Raw genomic sequence first — 22489 nt, forward strand, 5'->3', positions numbered from 1 at the left:
GGTACTGGTGCTGTGCTGTGCATTTAACCCATCCAAGTGCACACACACAGCAGTGAGAAGTGAACACAAGGTGAACACACACCCGGAGAAGTGGGCAGCTATATATCCAGCACCCGGGGAGCAACTGGGGGTTCCTTGCTCACTTCAGTCATGGGTATTGAGAGAGGAAGAGAGCACTGTTCATTCACTTCCTCCCACCTACAACTCCTGCCGGTACCAAGACTCAAACTAGCAGCCTTCTGGTAACTAGTCCGGCTCTCGATCCCTTAGGCCACAGCTGCCCCTGTATTAAAGTGTTAAAGTGTGATCACATTAACGGAATTACAACTACATTTTGCTGGGGAAAAAAAAAGGTCTATTTTCTACTGTCAGTATTGTACAGCTCACACTTGAGTCTCTTTCAAACAAAATGATATTTATGTTGGTTAACAGTGAATTTGCATGACTAACTTAAACAAGTAACGAAAAACCGTTATGGTATTATTTCTCCCCCATGCAAAATTCTGCACAAGTCTTACTGGAAAACAGATCATTCAGAAACATACAAATGAGAAGGTAACACTTTAGAATAAGGTTCCATTAGTTAATGTTAGTTAATGTATTAATTAACATGAACAAACAATGAATAATACATTTATTACTGTATTTATTCATCTTCGTTAATGTTAATGAAAATACAGTTATTCATTGTTAGTTCATGGTAATTCACAGTGCATTAACTAATGTTAACAAACACAACTTTTGATTTATTATAGACCAATCTCGAATCTCCCTTTTCAGTCCAAGATACTAGAAAAGGTGGTATCCTCACAATTATATTCCTTCTTAGAGAAAAATGGTATATGTGAGGATTTCCAGTCAGGATTTAGACCGTATCATAGTACTGAAACTGCTCTCCTTAGAGTTACAAATGATCTTCTCTTATCATCTGATCGTGGGTGTATCTCTCTATTAGTTTTATTGGATCTTAGTGCTGCGTTTGACACAATTGACCACAACATTCATTTGCATAGACTTGAACACTTTGTTGGCATCAGTGGAAGTGCATTAGCATGGTTTAAATCGTACTTATATGACCGCCATCAGTTCGTAGCAGTGAATGAAGATGTATCATATCGATCACAAGTGCAGTATGGAGTACCTCAAGGCTCAGTTCTAGGGCCGCTACTCTTCACGCTTTATATGTTACCCTTGGGAGATATCATCAGGAAACATGGTGTTAGCTTTCACTGTTATGCTGATGATACGCAGCTCTATATTTCCTCGCAGCCCGGTGAAACACACCAATTTGAAAAACTAATGGAATGCATAGTCGATATAAAAAATTGGATGACAAGTAATTTCTTACTGCTAAATTCAGAAAAAACAGAGGTGTTAATCATAGGGCCTAAAAACTCTACTTGTAATAACCTAGAACACTGTCTAAGACTTGATGGTTGCTCTGTCAATTCTTCGTCATCAGTTAGGAACCTAGGTGTGCTACTTGATCGCAATCTTTCCTTAGAAAGCCACGTTTCTAGCATTTGTAAAACTGCATTTTTCCATCTCAAAAATATATCTAAATTACGGCCTATGCTCACAATGTCAAATGCAGAAATGTTAATCCATGCATTTATGACTTCAAGGTTAGACTACTGTAATGCTTTATTGGGTGGTTGTTCTGCACGCTTGGTAAACAAACTACAGCTAGTCCAAAATGCAGCAGCAAGAGTTCTTACTAGAACCAGGAAGTATGACCATATTAGCCCGGTCCTGTCCACACTGCACTGGCTCCCTATCAAACATCGTATAGATTTTAAAATATTGCTTATTACTTATAAAGCCCTGAATGGTTTAGCACCTCAGTATTTGAATGAGCTCCTTTTACATTATACTCCTCTACGTCCGCTACGTTCTCAAAACTCAGGCAATTTGATAATACCTAGAATATCAAAATCAACTGCGGGCGGCAGATCCTTTTCCTATTTGGCGCCTAAACTCTGGAATAACCTACCTAACATTGTTCGGGAGGCAGACACACTCTTGCAGTTTAAATCTAGATTAAAGACCCATCTCTTTAACCTGGCTTACACATAACATACTAATATGCTTTTAATATCCAAATCCGTTAAAGGATTTTTAGGCTGCATTAATTAGGTAAACTGGAACCGGAACACTTCACATAACACCGTACTTTCTACATCATTAGAAGAATGGCATCTACGCTAATATTTGTCTGTTTCTCTCTTGTTCCGAGGTCACCGTGGCCACCAGATCCAGTCTGTATCCAGATCAGAGGGTCACTGCAGTCACCCGGATCCAGTACGTATCCAGACCAGATGGTGGATCAGCACCTAGAAAGGACCTCTACTGCCCTGAAAGACAGCGGAGACCAGGACAACTAGAGCCCCAGATACAGATCCCCTGTAAAGACCTTGTCTCAGAGGAGCACCAGGACAAGACCACAGGAAACAGATGATTCTTCTGCACAATCTGACTTTGCTGCAGCCTGGAATTGAACTACTGGTTTCGTCTGGTCAGAGGAGAACTGGCCCCCCAACTGAGCCTGGTTTCTCCCAAGGTTTTTTTCTCCATTCTGTCACCGATGGAGTTTCGGTTCCTTGCCGCTGTCGCCTCTGGCTTGCTTAGTTGGGGTCACTTCATCTACAGCGATATCGTTGACTTGATTGCAAATTAAAACAGACACTATTTCAACTGAACAGAGATGACATCAATGAATTCAATGATGAACTGCCTTTAACTATCATTTTGCATTATTGAGACACTGTTTTCCAAATGAATGTTGTTCAGTGCTTTGGCGCAATGTATTTTGTTTAAAGCACTATATAAATAAAGGTGATTGATTGATTGATTGATTTAAATAATGCATTAGTAAATGTTGAAATTAACATGAACTAAGACTTATAGATGCTGTAGAAGGATTGTTCTTGCTTAGTTCATGTTAACGAAAGTAGTTAACTAACATTAACTAATGGAACCTTATTCTAAAGTGTTACCAATGAGAATCACGGAAATGTATACACATTTGCCACCAATTCACCAAAACGCTGAATAGTTATGAATTGCTATAAGACTATGTTATAGATCTCATAGATTTATATCGAAGCGGCTGCATTTTGCCCATGAAAAAAAAAATGGTGAATGTGACCACCCCTTTAGTCTGATAGAATGTTCAGCAGGGTTTTTCAAACATAAGTGTCAGTTTATGATGACATAATGTCCTTTGGATTCCTGATGATTTCTTGTTGATGTGAGCTGGATCACATCACGACTTTCACATTGACCTTTAACACAATTACTTTGCTGCCTTGAATACAGAATGACAATAACAAGTAGTCTATTGCACTGAGAGAGAGAGAGAGAGAGCTTTAATAAATTACATGAATATTCAAGCTATTATCATATATTACCAACACATATTACCATAATGTATCAATAGAATGGAAAAATCTAATTTAAATAATACAGAACATTTGTACTTTTACCATATTATTTTATATAGTCAACATAAATGAAACCCTGTACAAATAAAATCATGATGTGTAAATCAACTAAACTAAATAAAGGAAATTGAAATACTGTAGACTTCTTTTTTCTCCATATTATCCTTTATATTGTATATACTTTAGAGACTAAAGTACTACTACATCATCTTACCCCCATGCAAACTTTTCCAGGCAATACTCCTACAGTATTTTTTAAACTTTGTCATTGGGGATCCATAAAATGTATTGCGGTGGGATTTATTATTCAGTTTTTTTTTTTTAATTTATTCCACATTGTTTCTTCAAAGTTGACTACACCTGAAACATCAATTTAATGGTCATTTAACAGTGTAATATATGCACACTATTATAGAAATAATATAATAACAATATAATACTTATAATAATATAATACTTCATTTATATCATGAATAGCTAGAACAGACAAACTCAATTTTACTTGAAATTTTAGCATAACACGTTGACATTTCTTGATTTGGATAGTAAAAAAACAATAAACAATATAAAATTAATATACTACTGATGGGGCACTGAATTTTCAGCAACAGCTTCATTTTACACAACAGTGAAATTAAGAGCCATTATGACACATTGTACAATCAGTGTATTACTACCTACAAAACTAAAAGCATTGATGCTAATTCAACAGATCTGAAAAGCAGACATGATGTGAATTAGATGCGGAATCAAAGCATATAGGCATTTGCTATAATCCTTTTTCATTTTCAGAGCGGTTATATGTGCAGTATTGTAGATGGCTTTTACATGACTGTCACTGGCTGGGAAGAAATCATCTGTAATCACATTTGCTGGTGTATTTAGTTTTTTTTTTTCCCCCTGGGCAGTCAAGCTCCTTAGCTTATAGAGACAAGCTAGTATATGAGAAAAATGAACTTAACCAGTATAGCAGCACTTGAAATGGCACAGTGTTTTTGTGAGAAGTACATGAATTATAGCTTTGCATTGGTGGGTGGGTGGTTAGGAAGGTAGGTAGGTAATTAAAGCTGCAGTAGGTAACTTTTGTAAAAATGTATTCTTTTTACATATTTGTGAAACCTGTTATTATGTCCTGACAGTAGAATATGAGACAGATAATCTGTGAAAAAATCAAGCTCCTCTAGCTCCTCCCAGTGCTCCTATTGCCATTTGCAGAAACTCCATCTCTCCCGGTAAAAAACAACCAATCAGAGCTGTGGTCCGTAACTTTGTTTGTGTTCAAAATGTAGAAAAATGTATATATTAAGCGAGTACACCATAAATCCATTTTCCAAACCGTGTTTTTAGCTTGTCCTGAATCACTAGGGTGCACCTATAATAAGTGTTTATATTCAGACTATTTTAGATTGCTTCCGGGGTACCGCGGCGGAGTAACCCAGTACCTTTGTGATTCTTCATAGACATAAACAGAGAGAAGTAGATCCGGCTACGATGTTTATTAACCGTTAGAGCGTCAAAAGTTACCGACTGCAGCTTTAACTAAGTAAATAAATAAACAAATATCTTACTAGAGCAACATTTTAAACGAATACATCTATAAATGATAAGGAATCAATTTTCTTTTTTCTACCAGAGTCAAAAGTCTATCAAATTCAGTCCCATAATCCTCCACTCTATGCACTTAATACTGGGGCATGTGATGATAACTTAAGTCACTTTATGTACTGTATATTTGGAATTTTTGTCATAACCAACTAGTGCCAGGACATTTTGTCAGTCGCTCACTGTCAAATTTCATTGGCCGAAAAACCATATAAATTTTACATTTAAAGTTGAATAATTACTGTGGACAAATTGTTAGTTGCTAAACACTTACCTTCCTAATGTGCCACCGTACATGTCATTTTTTGCAAAATGAGCGACAAATAACAAAAAGCATGTCACAGGTGCTGTACATAAAGCTTACCAGACTCAGAACATTACCTTAATAACGATAATATAATGCAACTTCACAAAAGCACGTGGATTCAGCTCGGCATTCGTTCTTCGTTGATCAACTCCATATCCCATCTCTCTCTCTCTCTCACAGGTTCTCATTTTATGACACCTCTCAGATGCAGGCGCCGTGGTGATTTGAATGTGTTTTTAATTCATGTGAATGGCCTGGCAGAGCTGCTGCGGGCCGTTAATTACCTGCCACTGTGAACATCAGTCAGTCTAATGAGAGGAACTCCCGCCCTGCATGCAGCGCGCATATTAAGACTCTAATCAGCAAACCTGCAGCACGCAGCCACAGGGACCTGACGACATCCCACCTCATATAAAACCAGTAAAAATGATGGGGATTTTGAAAACATTGGGTTGAAATGGCTTTGATAAGAGTTCAGCATGGACCTGAGATTTGTAAGGGTGGGACATTGTAATGCCAGTCTAACAGACCTGATTAAAGTTCATTTCGTAAAATAGACTGTATCCTTTCATATTGTCTTTCTCATTGCATAGTAATTCCAGTTGATATTTCATGGTTTGGTCACACTTTATTTTAGGGTCCAATTCTCACTATTAACTAACCATTAACTATGACTTTTGCCTCAATTAACTCCTTATTTGCTGCTTATTAATAGTTTATAAGGTAGTTGTTAAGTTTAAGGTATTGGGTAGGATTAGGGATGTCATGCGTTATATGTACTTTATAAGCACTAATAAACAGCCAATATGTTACTAATAGACATGCTAATAAGCAACTAGATATTGGTGTGAATTGGACCCTATACTAAAGTGTTACCCATGGTTTTGTTTTTATTTCATTGGCAAGTATATATATATATATATATATATATATATATATATATATATATATATATACATACATACATACATACATACATATATATATATATATATATATATATATATATATATATGTGTGTGTGTATATACATATATGTGTGTGTATATATATATATATATATATATATATATATATATATATATATATATACGTATATGTATATATATATATATATATATATATATATATATATATATATATATATATATAAACAGCGGACATTCTAGTTAATAGTGAGAAATGCTCCATAAACTAAGTTACATTATTCCAATTTATAATATTAGTCAATCTTAAACAAACCAAACATTAAACGAGTCAACAAATTATCATCATATATATATATATAATTTATTTACACATTTTTCTATTTACATCTCTTTGAAAACATAATTCTGTACACAGCTATTTAATTCAAGAACATTTCACTCACACCTCTTTTAAAATCCATTCTGACGTTTCTGTAGTTTGAAGTGAAGAAACTAAGTCAAGAATCTTGGTATCCAGAAAATCTGCCAGCACCCACGTAGCTCGTACAGTAACCCCATGTTGTTCAGGCACTGAATGTCAGTTACAGTAAGTTCCTTCAATTCTACGACCTATCAAACAGGAGACCAGTAAAGCTGCTGAATTCACACGGTTTATGCAGGAGTAAATGTTGTCAAGGCAAATGTTCTGCTTTGCCCCGTCCTAAATGATCATGAATGTAAAATAAATATGTGATGTCATCAATTTCGAGTTAGGCACAACTTAGGCTCATGTAAACAATATATAGTAAAAAAAAAAAAAAGCGGATTCATAGAATATATATTGTAATGAAGGGAGTAAAATAGACTTATCAAGTGCAGTTTCACTCATGTTTAGTTGTATGAACTGGCACACAAATGTAAAAGCCTGATGACATGATTTAAGCAGCGCACAGTTCAAATAGTGACAAAATGTCAATCCCCAAACACATCTATTAATGACAGCATTGTACAGTCAGTACGGATTATTAAATCAATATCAAAATGAGACTTCAAAATGACAGGGCCATAAGCAAAAGAGAACGCAAAAAGTTGAATCAGTTCTTCAGCTTGCATCTCCAGCTGCCTCTGTTCACCGAACCTCAGCCAAAATAAGGCAGATTTTATTGACTCCACTGCAAAGCCTCATGGACACTGTTCAGAGACTAAATAAACACCCCACAATTTCTGGCCACTGCCTGAGGTAGACCAATGTTAAATTAAGTGTTCGTAGGCGCTGTTTAAGCCAAACGATCTTACTGCGAATGTTTATAAACCATGTTTTCTGAGTGATGTCTTGTTATTGCCATGAATCAACTGGGCATGCATCCATCCTACTGCTGCTGTTACTTCTTAGAATCCTGTTGTCTAAATGAACTTTGCCGCAAAAACAAAAATAAACATAATAATAATAATTCTTGGAAACGGTTGTGATTCAACTGGAAAAGAAAAGCATGAGAAACAAAGATTGAATTTAGTGTATTTCACGAGTGCATGATTTTGACATCCGGGTGACTCATGGCATTCGGAGTGCTAAGATTAGTAGAAATGAGGAAAAAATTCCAGGAACCGCTGCAGACCAGATTCCCACTTCCATAAAAATGTCACGTTTCAGTTCAGTAGGGCTCGTCATATTCAGTGATCGTGCTGGGCGAAGCCTCATCTTTTGTAATGGTTAGGAGCGTCGGCAAAGGCAAACTTCAGCCGGTAAGCTTCAGCTAGGAGAACGCTTACTTCCTCGTTTCCCCAGTGCATTGTGGGTAGATTCTGGAGCAGAATCATCAGACCCTGTGGAGGATAAAGAGATTTTGTTAGAAAGGATTGCACGTACAAACACAAAAACAATATACATTGTCTAATCAACTAGAGGGTAGGTAGTCTGAAAAACTAAATGACTGATTGTCGTGTTAATGAAGCCCTGTATTACTAGGCTGGGTCACAAACAGTGAGCATGTATGTTTCTTAGCAGGGCTTTGATTCGATTTTGTTTCACATGCTTGCGATTCGACTCAATTTAGATCACGATTCCATTTAAATCGCTATCTATTTATTTGGATATATAGCCAGTTTTATTTTATTTTTTTACATGAAAAATCTCAACAAATGCTGCAAACCATTCAGTAAACCATTCAGTTTGGTGGTACGTATATTAATGATTTGTAAACAAACTTTTAAATTGCACATAAGACTTTTATAGAAAAAAAGATAAACATGATATTATAAATGTTTTATTATATAATTATGCTTTTACTTCAGTTTGTAGTTGATATAACCACTTAAATGGGGGATGTCAAATAATGAATATGTAATATAGCGCATGAATAATTAGTAAAATGATCCTTTCTAGAGTTCACTTTTCCATCGAAAGTCATTGATTATATGGCTATTGACGGGTTTTCTGAAACAAATGTAACGTTATGTGAGATTGTTTACATGATGATATATCGATATCTTTCTGGGATTGAAACACAGACCGAACGATTACATGATGCATGAAACATTTCTGTAAAGCAGTAAAGAATTTCATTTATTTATCTTAGGAGGAAGGGTTGCCTAGGTAAACCACATCAGGGTTGCCAGGTTTTCATAACAAAACCCGCCCAATTGGTACTCAAAACTATCCCAGTCGTGTTTCGAGTGGGGTCCCCGATAAAAATTACTTTCCTGGGTATAAAATACAAAAATTTGCATTTTAGGGGCTAAATATCACAATATTGGGGTTGCTTTAACCTACAGACATGAAAAACAACCCGTGGAAACAGTGTTGAAGTAGCCCAATTCCGCTGGAAGACCGCAGACTTGGCAACACTGAACCACATACCTTCGCTTTGCCTGAAAGAGTCTTGCTTGGCGCTTGGCAGACAAGAGAAGGCATCTTTCCAACCGAATTGTTTATTTCTTTTTCTTCAGCGGGGTCAAGCCATGCTATCACAAAGCACCACCGTATCTCTCCAAATTATTATAACTTTCAATCACAGATTCTTCAACTGCTCAATCTTAAGTGTAGGATGGAGAGAGTGAGCTGCCTGTCAAGCTGTGTGTTCAGGACCTTCCCGGTGGAAGCCCATTTCTCTTAGATATAGAAGGCCAAGTCTAATTCACTCAAGGCGGCGTCAGGCAGCAAAAGCAGGCCTCAGAGTCAATGACTGCATTACAGCGGCTTAGAGCCTCAATCTCCCAGCCTAATTCACCTATCCTGCTGGCCCTGATGAAGGAGAAGGAGAACACTTAATACTCCATCACAGTGGGGTACAAGGGGGATGGATGGAAGCGAGAAAGGTAAAAGAGAAGGATATAAAAAAATATATATATGATAAAGAAAGCATCAAAGTTCTGCAAACATCTGATTGTTAATACGCCAAATCCTGATTTGATCATTTATTCAAGAACTAACAAGCATCTCAACTGATTACACTTAAAACTGCCATTCTCTCCACATTTGGGATGAAAGTAATGAAAACAAACATAGATGAAAGTCACCTGACATGTCTCATACGCAGTGCATGCTACACAGAAGAGCTGCGGTGTCTCAGATTCTTGAACTCCAGAAATTCAAGCCACAACTCTTTAAGGCTCCAATACATCAGTGAAAAAAAAACATACATGTGTGAAGAAGATTGCTTCTAGCTAGACAAGCTTGATTTCCCATGTCACTGCACACTGGAACACGATTTGTAAGCCAATGCAAATGAGTGTTGCATTCTCAGTGTCGCAAGTGGCATTAGGTGACAAATTAAACTAAACCGTCTTCTTTGGTTCTGTCTTTAGCATAGACAATTAGACTAAGATTACAAAGCAGGGTAATAACAACATTGTTTTTATTACAAAAGTGTTGATTAGACTTTCGTTTACCCCTCGTATGTATGATTCAAAGACTATGTAAACAAAGATGAGTATATAATTCCCTGCGCAACTTCACAAACACATGATTGAGGAATTTTATGAAATGTTACGAGTCGGGGGACAACACCAAAGGACAATAAACAATGATCTTCAAGTAGAGCTCTGATGCGTGCTTATTTAATACGAGTATTACAATGCACAGTTGTGAATATGATTACCGAAGAATCCTGAAAGCTGCTCTGCTTTCACAATAGCAGTTCTACACAGGCGTGCTTTAAGATGATGCTTTAAGAATCTTTAAAATACCTCCAATCCAATGAGATTTTCTGCATACCGTCCATGTTTTCAAGGCAACATTTATGAAATGAATGATGCACTTGCGTAATTGTTTTATGGTATCTGATTATTTTACGTACTTGAGCACAGTATAACATTCTATACTGACACTGCTATCAGTAACTATAGCCACCAGTTATATTTAAAATGAAATCATCCATGTAATAGCCAAATCAAATACTAATCAACACTGTTATCAAGGTCTTTTTTTTTCTTGACAAATTACTATATTATAGCTAATTACTTCGTAATGAGCCAAGCCACATAATTGGAAATAAATGAGTGATATAAAGTATATAGCCAACCAATGTGATTGACTGGCTACTGTTCATTTTCATTTCAACAAACACGACCTAGCCTGAGGATTCTGTTATCTCAGAGTAAGAAGTTACAGGATGATGTGCCAAAAATGTGATTTCGGAAGCAATGCTACAGGGAATGACTTTGCTAGCAAAGAAAAGTGCTTAATGTTATACAACCACACTCAGGAGAGTATTTAAATCTCTAAGTCTGAACATTTCCTTCCACAACCACATATTGCACTCCAACAGGTAACAGCAGATTCAATTTTTTTGTTAAATGTCAACAGACTCTTCATAAGCTAGGATTTGTCTCTCCAATATTTTGTTTTAAGCATCCATGTTCTCTTTGAATTCAAGTAGATCGTTTAAAGGAAAAGAGTGAGAGCATGTAACATTTGATGATGAATTATATCCCTGAAGATCAGTCTAAGATGGTGTAGGTGTAAGTCCAAGACCTTTGGTCTTTGAGGAGTAATCTACCTTTTCCCAGCCACTGAGTATCTGAACACTAACAAATGTGTTTTAAAGAAACAGACCGGGATTTGACGAATTAAATAATGCAGTGCACACATCAAAACAGTTGTCAACTATACTTTAAACAAATCCATCCATGTAATACCCAAATCTGTTAATCAGAATGCTCAGCACATCCTAGTTTTAAGCAAATAACTAGATTAGGACTCTAATTGCTTGAAATGAGCCAAGCCGAATAATTGGATATAAATGAAGCATCTAATGATCTCCACAGCCAACTAACATAATTGATGCAGGACTGTTAATTTTTGTTGCATTTAGGGACTTTTCCTCTGGAGCATGTAGATGGAAGAAACACTGTTAGTTATGAGATGCAATAACAACACTGCCAATAGCCATCATTACAGTCAATATGAAATGGATTTCACAACCCTTTTTTTCAAGTTCATCACATAAGAATGCCGGCTTCGGTGTCAGCATCTCGCGAATGCGCATTGAAGATTGACACGGAAGAGAAGAAACTGTTGAATAAAGTTGTTATTTTTGTTTTCTTTGCAAACAAAAAAGTATTCTCGTAACTTCCTAAAGCCAAGTCATCTTTATTAGAATAACGCTTTATACAATACTGTGCCAAAGCAGCTTTACAGTGTCAAACAGGAAAATATTCATTTTAGGCCAAACTTAAAATTACTGTTGAACCACTGATGTCACATGGACTATTTCAACAATGTCCTTACGGCCTATATTTGTATTTATTAGTAATATATAAGTCTATGCAACTGGGTTCAGAAAACTGTCATGTATTAAAGAAATCAGTTTGAATGCAATACTGACATTAAGAATGGTTTTACATGCATTTTTAAACCATGTTTTCATAGTGTTTGTACGATCTTAATAGTTAAAACGGTGGCCAGATGCATTAATAATCTTCCGTAGTACTGTTACATTGCAAAAAAATATCTGGATAGCATTTTGAGAATCACGCAAGGTTTCGCTTTCAAAATAGAACGAAATATTTATGTTGAAATAAACTGACGGTTGGTTAGTCAGACAGGCAGCCTCATCTAAAGTGACTTATATTGCATTTCCAACAGAAACAGTCCCTCTGGAGGACCCCAGGGTTAAGTGTATTGCTCCGGGGGGTCAGCGATACTGGTGAATCCTAGTAATCCTCCAGGTTCACAAATAGTCCCTTTCCATTACTAGACCAGATCTACTGTAACATCGCAAAGGCAACACCAACACCGTCACCATGACACCATACATTACATAGAAGAGTATATTAATAAACTGGAACCAATTTGAATCAAGTCACACTGTGCAACTGGACATCAATAATAAATACCATGCAGCACCAAAAGCGTTGGACATAGGGTGTGCAGTAACACTAGTTTAAAAGGTTGGCCTAATTTTTAAAGCATACAGACAGTATTAGTGGTTCAAAAGTTATTAAAGATTTAAGAACAACAGATTTTTTTTGGCCGCGGCTGTCTCAGTCTTTGAGGGTTAAGGGAATATTCTTCATAGGCGCCATTTATCTCTACGCACCCTGAGACATTTTTATTGTTCTCTCTTGTTTCAGCTTATCTTGGGTGATGATATAATGTTGATTGCTAACGGACATGAAGGATCCCACAGGAATGTTCTCTAACCTAACAGCATTCAAGCCAAACAGATAATCATAGGCAAAGAGTTGCAATCGTGCATTTTGATGCAGACGTTTTGGACTGGCACATTAACGATGCCTCACTACTGCCTGCTGTTGGCAAACAACTTTGGCATAGCAGAGACTGAATACTATATACAAGTCACTGGTCAGGGAATGTTTGCCACCAAGGATTATGCCGAATGGAGACATTTAGCCCCTCATCTTCTCGCCGATCCCTCCTGAATTTGTAAGAATCGATCATGGGCTCAAGAACAGCTACGTAGTCACTCCATCAAACGGCTAAGTCGCGGATTTGGAGCGTTTGATCCCTGCGTTTTAAACACTTGTGAGACTAACCGGTAGAGAGGTGGTGATTGATTGCGAGGAACTTTATAAACAGCTTTGTTTATCAAGGCTCCTGCAAGACAGAGAAGCGATAGCTTGAGTCTCGGCATTCGGGTGCACGTGGAAGGAGCAGAGCTGTAATTACTTCCAGGATATTAAGTCCTCCATGCTTTTCCTCATCTCTTTTTGGATAAATTTTCCCTGCCTCTCGTTGAGCGAGCTTCCTGCAGCAGTGACACTCTATCATTAAACTGTATTAAAGCACGTTTACAGGAAAGGAGGGTTGATGTTCATTCGGGACCTGCGCGTATGACGATTAATCATTACCGGTGGGTCTCCACCAGAAGCTCTAGTGTGGACAAAATTACAAGTTCTCTGACGAATGTGCTAGGTTTTCGATTAATCAGGAAGAGTTCATTTCATCTAATCCTTCAATGCGACTGTCCTAATAGAGTCAACACTATAACTCAGTTCCTAGATGGCAAGGAAAATATCTGCACTACTATAAATCTCAAGAGATGGGTTTTCCTAAAATTGCATGCAAATTCCTTACTGACTAACTGTGTAATCTTACACCCACAAAAACTAATAATGAACTTGCTGAGGCCCCCCAAGAGAGATGAAGACACTAAAAAGTCCACAAACAATTAGATAAGTGAATCACACTTCATTACAGCTTGCTGTAAACGGTTTAAATCCAATATGCATGTAAAATGGGAAGTTACTTGAAAAAGTGCTTGACATTTGCAGCAGATAGATTACAAGGCAGGCATATTTTGTATTTATTTGTTCTTGCTAATGAAACTAAGCTGTGAAAACCCAGAACTGTTAAGACTAGCATCACAACCATTTGCTCATTAACATTTATGTACAAGCACATTTTAGTATTTAGTATTCATTTAGTATTTTTAGAGGGAGGTCATTCATAAGAAGTTGATAATACATAGAATTATTGATATCACCTATAAAACTTCTATCTCAAATTGAAAACACTCAAGTCATTTTTAGGATGTCATTCTCAAAGAATGCAAAAAATGTGGGAAACCTGTTTTAATCTAACTTAAATTAGTCTTTTTAATTCAACACCGGAAGTGGAGCAGATATGAGACATTTCCCATTTTAAGGTTCAGTACTAAAACCCTTGAATCTTAATTCTCAAACAAAAACGTATATGTAACTGGTACTTGACTTGCATTCCACTAACAAATATGGTGTACTAAAACTAATTTGGCACAGTAATTTAGCTTCTGTCACTCTAGCACTTGATGAAATGAGGAATCTCAGTGATGTACACACTCAAGAAGACACGTTTAAAAGCTCTATTAGCTCAGAAGTATGAGCGGTAAGCCAATCAGCCACATGCCCCAAAGAAGCCGCACAACAAATTAAGACTTTGTCTGCTTGCAGTTATTCACACAGACAGTGAATCTATTTAGTTTCGGGTGTTTGAACCACCTGAGGTGGAAAGAGACAAAACATTAGGAGCTGGTAGTTGCTGCTTTTTAATTTAGCAGCATAATGAACGTAGCAGGTATGAACCACTCGGCTTCCCCTCGGAGTTCTTTGCCATTTCTTTTACTTTTATTTATTCAGTCAATTTCGAAGGACTTGAGGAAAGCGAGGATGAAATATTCTTTGCATTTGTTCCATTCAAAGAGGAAGTAGTGAATATATCCAGGGCAAATTAAAGTTTTAGACTGTAGCATACAGAACTAGATTTATTTTTTCTTTTCTAAGGAAAAGATGCTTGTCCATGCCAATACTCAAAGACAATATATTAGTGTTTTTCCATATTAGGTTCCAAAAAATATTAAGCAGCACTGTTTCCAGCATTGGTAATAAATCAGAATATTAGAATGAGATTTGAAGGACACTGAAGATTGTAATAAAGTGTAGTGACTAAAAAAAAAAATCAGCTTTCCAACCACAGGAATAAATGATAAATTAGGTTTAAAACCTCATTATTTTCTTTGGAGACTCAAATAAGTTGGGGTGGAAGTGGAAAATACAAGCAAAAACTACAGGGTGGCAATTACATAGAACAGTTTGGCCAAATAGATTGTTGCAATTTTAAGTTAAGTGTGAATAAAGCTTAGATATAACCAAAGGATAATACAGATATTGTCCATGTTCATGTAGATCACAAGCTGTTAATATGCACAACTAATAAAGCCAGTATAAAGGTGTTCATTATATAGAGGGAAGAAGCTCATTTCATGGACAGCATAATATACAGCCCCCTTTTAATTAAGCCTCACATTTGCATATGGTGGGAATAATAATTATACATAGCTCCATGTTTTCAGCTTCATGTGTTGTAGAGATTCAGTGGGTACTTGTGCAGTCAACGCTCTTCCAAATATAGCACACACACATATTAAAGTGCTGCTTTGTGATTCATCTAGCTCCTGTTCTGCCGTAAACTCCATTTAAATCAACCCATTAAAACTCCAAAGTGGAAGATTGATTTCTCCGATTCCTCCTTCCATCCAGGCATAAACGCGTTATCTTAGCTCACACCCGACTGCGTCTCAGCGGTTAGAGAGGACTCTATGAACTGCCATGTTAAAGCTTTGAGACACAAGACTACAAAACTTAGTAGCTACAGAGTTTGTTCAAGATGTGTGCGTGTATGTGTGAGTTGACTGGAATGAAGGTTATGATTGTCCATGTCCTGAAAACAGGTAGCATGGGAGAAAAGAGGTTAGGCTAACTTTTGTCGACAAACAAAGTGACGCACCCATTGGAAGAAGAGTCGAACTCGGTTTCGAAAACATTGTGTGTGTTTGAAACATTGGAAACAGCGTTTTAATGATGATGATCTTCAATGCGAAGTCATTACTAACATATGTTTGGCCAAAATCTAAGGTTTAACTGCACATATCCTATATGAAGAAGGCAATCCCAGAATGCTTCCAGTAAGTGAGAAAATAAATGTCACTGGGGTCCGGAAAAGTTATGTAGCCTGAGTTTGATCAATTCCAATCAAGAGTTTGACAGAAATATTGTCAAATAGAAACATTTGTATTCATGTTTTTTTTGTATTAAGACACATTTCTCTTGCCTTTGATTTTTATTTTTGCTTGCTTTCTGGGATGAGGTATTTTAGGGGGCAGTATAATCATGCTTTTGTTGGGAGAAAACCAACGATGCCTTTGTTATATAGTCATTGTAATTTGATAAGGGACTGCTGAAATAATCATTTAGGTTATTTAGAGATAAAAGACTATATATTTTTCTATTCTATTAGACATTTGAGACAACGGGGCTCCAAAAAGCGAAACAAAATCCCATTAATAAACAGAGTAATTTGGCAATCACTGACAAAAGAGGGAAGAGGTTCTCGGGCCGTTAGCTGCACCAAAGGATTTCTCATTACGTAATAAACAAACCCCTAATGGGAGCTCATTTGCTGCATATTGCCTTCACTAAATGGCATCAGGGGTTGACATTTGGTGGTCTGTAACCTGCAGCGGTACTCCGCAGGGAAGATGCAGGCAGCTCACATAGCCAATGTTCAACTGCACATGGCTTCGCCTCTCTTTCATTCAGATCTTTAACGGCCTTGATGTGATTTTAAGTATGAAAAAACAGAAGTCATTAGTATCGGCAGTACCATGCAGTGAATACGAGGAGCTTAGAGCACAGATAGCAGCAGCCATCATGCCTCCACGCTCACTTACCCAAGTATTAGAGCTTCTCTTCTTTTTTCCCTTTTTTTTTGCCTCAAAATAACTATTTTGTTGAGTGCAGAGTCTTAACAGGAGCATTTAATTCTCAAGTGTAGAACTGATGCAGTAGACACTGATATTTATGAATAACACTGAGTACAAACCATGGGGTGAAAGTTTAGCTAGTTAGCATGGTCCATTAAGCAGATGCTGGCAGAAGCTGTAACAACAGTATAATGGGGGCAAAAATGAGCTTTCTCCATTATGAATACTGTGGATTTTGCTAAACATCATTTTTTTATATGCAACAAATTTAAAATACATCACTGTTTTAAAGTGGATTAGATTAGGGTGTCATTCTCAGCTTAGGTAAACCTACATTATAAATTATATACCACAAACTAATCCATTTGCACCAATTTTTTAACTGCAAGAAACATGCTTGGAAGTTGAACATGCACATAGCAAAAAGAAATTAAGATGACAACCAGACAATAGCCCAGACACTAAAAAAAGGCAGATGTTGCATGAACCAAATACCATAAAAATCATGCACCAATATCTTTTCTAATTTCTCATTAAGAGCGGTTTCTGTTTCCCAACCCTACCTAACATTATGAGGGGTGAAGGAAGGGTAAAAGTGGGTCAGATTGGTTCATACAGCAGGTTTCCATGAGGGTGCTGTGATATAGTCCTTTTAACCTTTACTCTGTCCCAGTAAAGATTTCCCCCCTGCTTCAATACTGATTAATTGCCCTCCTGCCAAGAATAGAAGCCATTACAAATGCCCTGAAATACCAGGGGGTCAGACAAAAGTCACACCTACTCCCTCTTCTAAAACATTTAAAAAAACTGCATGGATATCTACATAATTTAGACTTTTATGTTTAAAAGGTATAATTCATGAAAAAATGTCCAATTCTGGTCATTATGTTCTCATTCTCACCCAATTTCAAACTTGTAAAACTGACTTCTATGGAATACAAAAGGAGAAAATCCAAGCCGTTCTTCTTCATACAATCGAAGTAAGCTCCTAAAATGATTTGATCTTACTTGCATTTGAGAAAACTGGTCCAGCAGTATGCATCTCACCAGCTTTGAAGTCAATAACAACTGGTCTTGAGACAGAACCAATAAAGTTTGATTTTATTGATGTTTAACCTGATGAAGTGTTTTGACATTTGACAGTATGAGAGAACAAATAACATTTCACTAAATTGAAGAGGAAGATTTTTGTTGGCAATAATGATTAACAATTATACAATGATTTCAGGAGACACCCAATATCCATATGGGACTTATGTTTATGATGCGGTTTGAAGTCATCCTTGGCAGACTATGAATCACAGTAAACATCTCATTTTGTGTTTGAATGTTCATTTTGGGTGAACAATTCCTTTAAATAAACATTATTTAACGAGAGCAAAAAATGTATTATGAATAATGTTTAATTAAGGATTTATTCAATTTCTGATTTCTTCATTTTCAAAAGCCATCGAGTCTTATGCTCGTTAAGAAAGCCTTCGTTAGCAGGCTCATGTTAATGTTCAGTCTCTCTCAAAATCCGTTCCATACAGTCTCGCTGCATGCAAGATATACTTGAAAAAATCACTACAAATGATCCGCCCATCAATCCATTTCTTTTCAGTTTGCGTTCCCCTTAAAAACTGTGTATACAACTCTTGAGAAAATATGGGGTGTTAATTATTTCTTGAAAGCCTGTCCCAATGAGATGTTTAGAAAGACATATGAAGGGCTAAATGGAGTGAGAGAAAGTGAAAGCCAGAGGCCATCTTTAAGACACATACTGTGAACTCCTGCAATCCTGCTGCTATGAAAGACCAGTGTCTCAAAAGTAAAGACTAATTTTCACAGTTTGATATGCTGGGATAGAATCATAACTCACTCCCGTAACGCACTGAATGGAGACTTATTTAATTCTTCACATCGAGTCTTTCCTTCAATCTCAATCTCTCGCGCTGAATCAAAATTATCTTCATAAGTAGGATCAAATTCATAGATATTTTCAAACTTAACCTTGTCTTTTAGAGAGCCTTCCATTGCCTCGATTCTATGACAATATGTACATGAATATTTATTTTAGATGTGTTAAATGTATATATTTTTTAATGCTACTACTATACTATAGTACTGCCCTACTATTCAAAGATTTTTTTGTTTATTTGAGTACATGCGGAAACATTGGCTTAACCAACGTTAACCAACAATTTTTAAAACAAATTCCTCATATTATGCAAGGTTTGGATTAGTGAAACCCAGAATTGTGTATTGAATAACTATTTGTTCGAATGAGAGTTGACTCATTCGGAGCACATAGGGAGCTGCTACCTATGTAGAGCCTTTTAAGTCAGATTTCCTTAGAAGGCATCTGCCCATGCTAGCCAATTACTTTAAGAGCAGCCTTCCCTGCTTCTTCCTTTTAAAACAGGCAAGAAGCAGCAAGGAATTGTATGGGAACTGTTTGTCTAGGGCAGCTTGACCTGAACAGATTGCAATGGAGGGGGTGAAATCATAGGAGAGTGTGCAGCAAAGTCATCTTCTTCGCCACAGATCTCCCACAACACCACTATACCTCTTACTGGTCTGGACTGTCAGGACGGTCATGCAGGGCACAATAGGGTATCGCTTATCAACGGTCATGTGTGTGAAAACAGACCAGCAAAGAAGGCAAGGAATATAGAGTAAAAACAAAAGGAAGTGGAGAAAAAATAGGAGAAATAATCTCTCTGCTGACACATGGCACAGACGGGTAAAGATGAAGGCCCGGGGCTGTTGTCTGAATGCCAAACAGCAGCCGTGTGCTGCAGAGCTGGTGCGAGGGATAATTCTGAATCACTGGGCACTGTAAACACAATAAATCAACCGTCCCACAACATCACACTGCTGATACACACCACTGACTCGCTGCATATTCAACAACAACACACACACAGACACAGCAGTCTATTCACTCCACAGAGATGCAAGTTTACAGAGAAGGCAGAGATTTATAAAGAAAAAAGTAGCATTCCGATTCACTCTGCATTGAGACTGCTTTTCAACCCTGTAAAATTTCGCAATTCTGACTCAAGAAGAATTTTTGAAAGACCAAGTTAAAAGTAGGATATGACTTGAAGGAACCGACTGAATGGTGGAAAGTGGGTCTTCGATTACCCGAATGAAAGCTTACATATGTAAACGTTGTAATTCCACTGGTTCATTTAAAAGAAATGACTCAAAAGAACGATTCATTTACTGATCCGTTTTTCTGATGGTCACTGATGGACTCAATTATTAAATCATTGTGGTTTCTGATTTTTTTAAAATGCAACTTTTGTGTTCCACAGAAGTAGAAGAAGAAGAAGAAAAAGAATATTTATTAATTCATTAAATTATAGTCATTTATCATTTAATTGTTTAATTATATATTTTATATTATTATATATAATTATAATATTACATTTAATCATATAATCATTTATAATAATAATTCAAGCAATTTATATACCGTATTTTTCGGACTATAAGTCGCACCTAAGTATAAGTTGCGTCAGTCCAAAGATATGTCATGACAAGGAAAAAAAACATATAAGTCGCACTGGACTATAAGTCGCATTTATTTAGAACCAAGAGAAAACATTACCGTCTACAGCCGCGAGAGGGCGCTCTATGTCTTCAGTGTAGACTACAGGAGAACTGAGCAGCATAGAGCGCCCTCTCTCGGCTGTAGACGGTAATGTTTTCTCTTGGTTCATTTCTCTTGGTTCATGTCAAATTAATTTTGATAAATAAGTCACACCTGACTATAAGTCACAGGACCAGCCAAAATATTGAAAAAATGGTGACTTATAGTCCGGAAAATACGGTACTTGTTTTAGTCATTTATATTACTGTTTTTATATTCTTTTTCCATTGTTGTTTAGTTGTGTGGTTTCCAGGTATGGTTGTCTTCATTAATAAGAGATACAAGGGAAAATGTATAGAGATTCAAGGTTTTAGGGATGTTCTTGTGAAGCAGTTTGCTATAACACTACTTGCATTTTTGTTCGTCAGATAAAGTCTGAGCACTGAAACAACTGTAACTATGATTATTCAATTAACTCTGCTGCCATTTTAGCATCATTAAATTATCTCCTGCTTCTATTGTTCTCTGGCTTTGCTCAGTCAACTTCTTGGCTGATAGAAGACTTTCTGTTAATGCATTTTGAGTAGTAGATACTTTTGCTGACCAGACATTCTGTTACCAGACAAAACCGATATTTTCTGACAGGACGTGGCATCCAGGGCTGGATCTGATATTGTGGCATGCTCTAACATAACTAATAATTAAGTAAGCAGTAACAAAAGTGTAAACTTTATTATTACCCAGTGATATATATAAAAAATGGCTACAGTACATCCAAATTTACCTGCATGCATACAGTTTACTAAATACAAAGCAATATATAACAAATCTCGGCTGCATAATTATTGATAAAAATATTATTATATTATATTATAATATTATATCCAACTTTATCTGCATGAGTATACATACAGTATCAGAATAAGGCTGTCAGACCTGTACTTGTGTCCTTAATGCAGATATGCTAATAACAGTTTGTGAGTTGTTTCCAGGAGTGAAAACCACATTTTATAACCAAACTCACACCTGTAAATTTTCAGGACACACAACCGCATTCTCGGAAAAACCCACACTGTTTGAACGGAACTTGACAACTAGTTGTCTGTCGCGTCATAAAGTGTGAGAGCGGCTGTAATGGTTGAGGACAGGATGAGGAAAAGAAAGACAGAAATCCAGTAAGAGAAGTGGGACTTTAGATTATATAAGCAAACTCATATTGTACTTCTAATGACATGTCTGCTCTCTCTAAGCCTCCATACTTAAACCCCTCACCACTCAATCACAGTGTGAGAGAGGACAGGAAAAAGAAGAGTCTCAAAGGGACGGCGCAATGTCACCTTTACAGCAGCTGCTGTTGTCATCACACAAATGCAGGCGCACTGACCTCTCGACCCCGTAAGTTAATGAGGAAGGAGGGGGCTCACGCAAGGACGACACATACTGCGGCTCAGGGACCGCACAAAACAACACTAGAAACTATCTTACCTGGAAATCTTTTTCGTCTAGTATCTCTTTCCTCCATCGCACCAGGAAAGCAGCACACACGTACAAATGGAAATGAGAGAATCCTTCAGGCTCTGCCTGTGAACATAGAGAAGAGAGTAACAATGTAGTTACGGATAAAGGAGTTATATTGATTTGAATTTTGATATTTGCATTATGACCTCACAATTATGAGCCCATTAACATATGACCATCCACATTTGCCTACCAGCTGGGTTCAATAAGAACAAATACATTGACATTAACTGTGCACTGAAAATATTAATATGATATTAATAAGATAACCCAAGGTCTCCTGAAATTGGGTTCAGCACCGCACCTGGGGTTCATAAATGCTGGGGATTCATGAATTGAACAGATAATCTCAAAAAAAAAAAAAAAAAAAAATTATATATATATATATATATATATATATATATATATCTTTTATATATAAAATAATAATA

At 36.8% G+C, this 22489-nt stretch overlaps 1 protein-coding gene across 2 annotated transcripts in view; it reads right to left on the bottom strand.

Moving 5' to 3' along the window:
* Window positions 1–6640: 6640 nt before the first annotated feature.
* LOC113048070 (TBC1 domain family member 22A-like) overlaps window positions 6641–22489 on the bottom strand; it is a 153199-nt gene continuing 137350 nt past the window's right edge. For both annotated transcript variants that reach the window (XM_026209572.1, XM_026209573.1), the window contains exons 12-13: window positions 22026–22121; window positions 6641–8084 (exon numbers count right to left, since the gene is read on the bottom strand). In XM_026209572.1, coding sequence (XP_026065357.1) covers window positions 7956–8084; window positions 22026–22121 — 225 coding nt within the window. In that variant the 3' untranslated portion in view covers window positions 6641–7955. The remainder of the gene's footprint in view (window positions 8085–22025; window positions 22122–22489) is intronic.

Source organism: Carassius auratus, chromosome 29, assembly GCF_003368295.1.
Source record: "Carassius auratus strain Wakin chromosome 29, ASM336829v1, whole genome shotgun sequence".
NCBI classification, from domain to species: domain Eukaryota; kingdom Metazoa; phylum Chordata; class Actinopteri; order Cypriniformes; family Cyprinidae; genus Carassius; species Carassius auratus.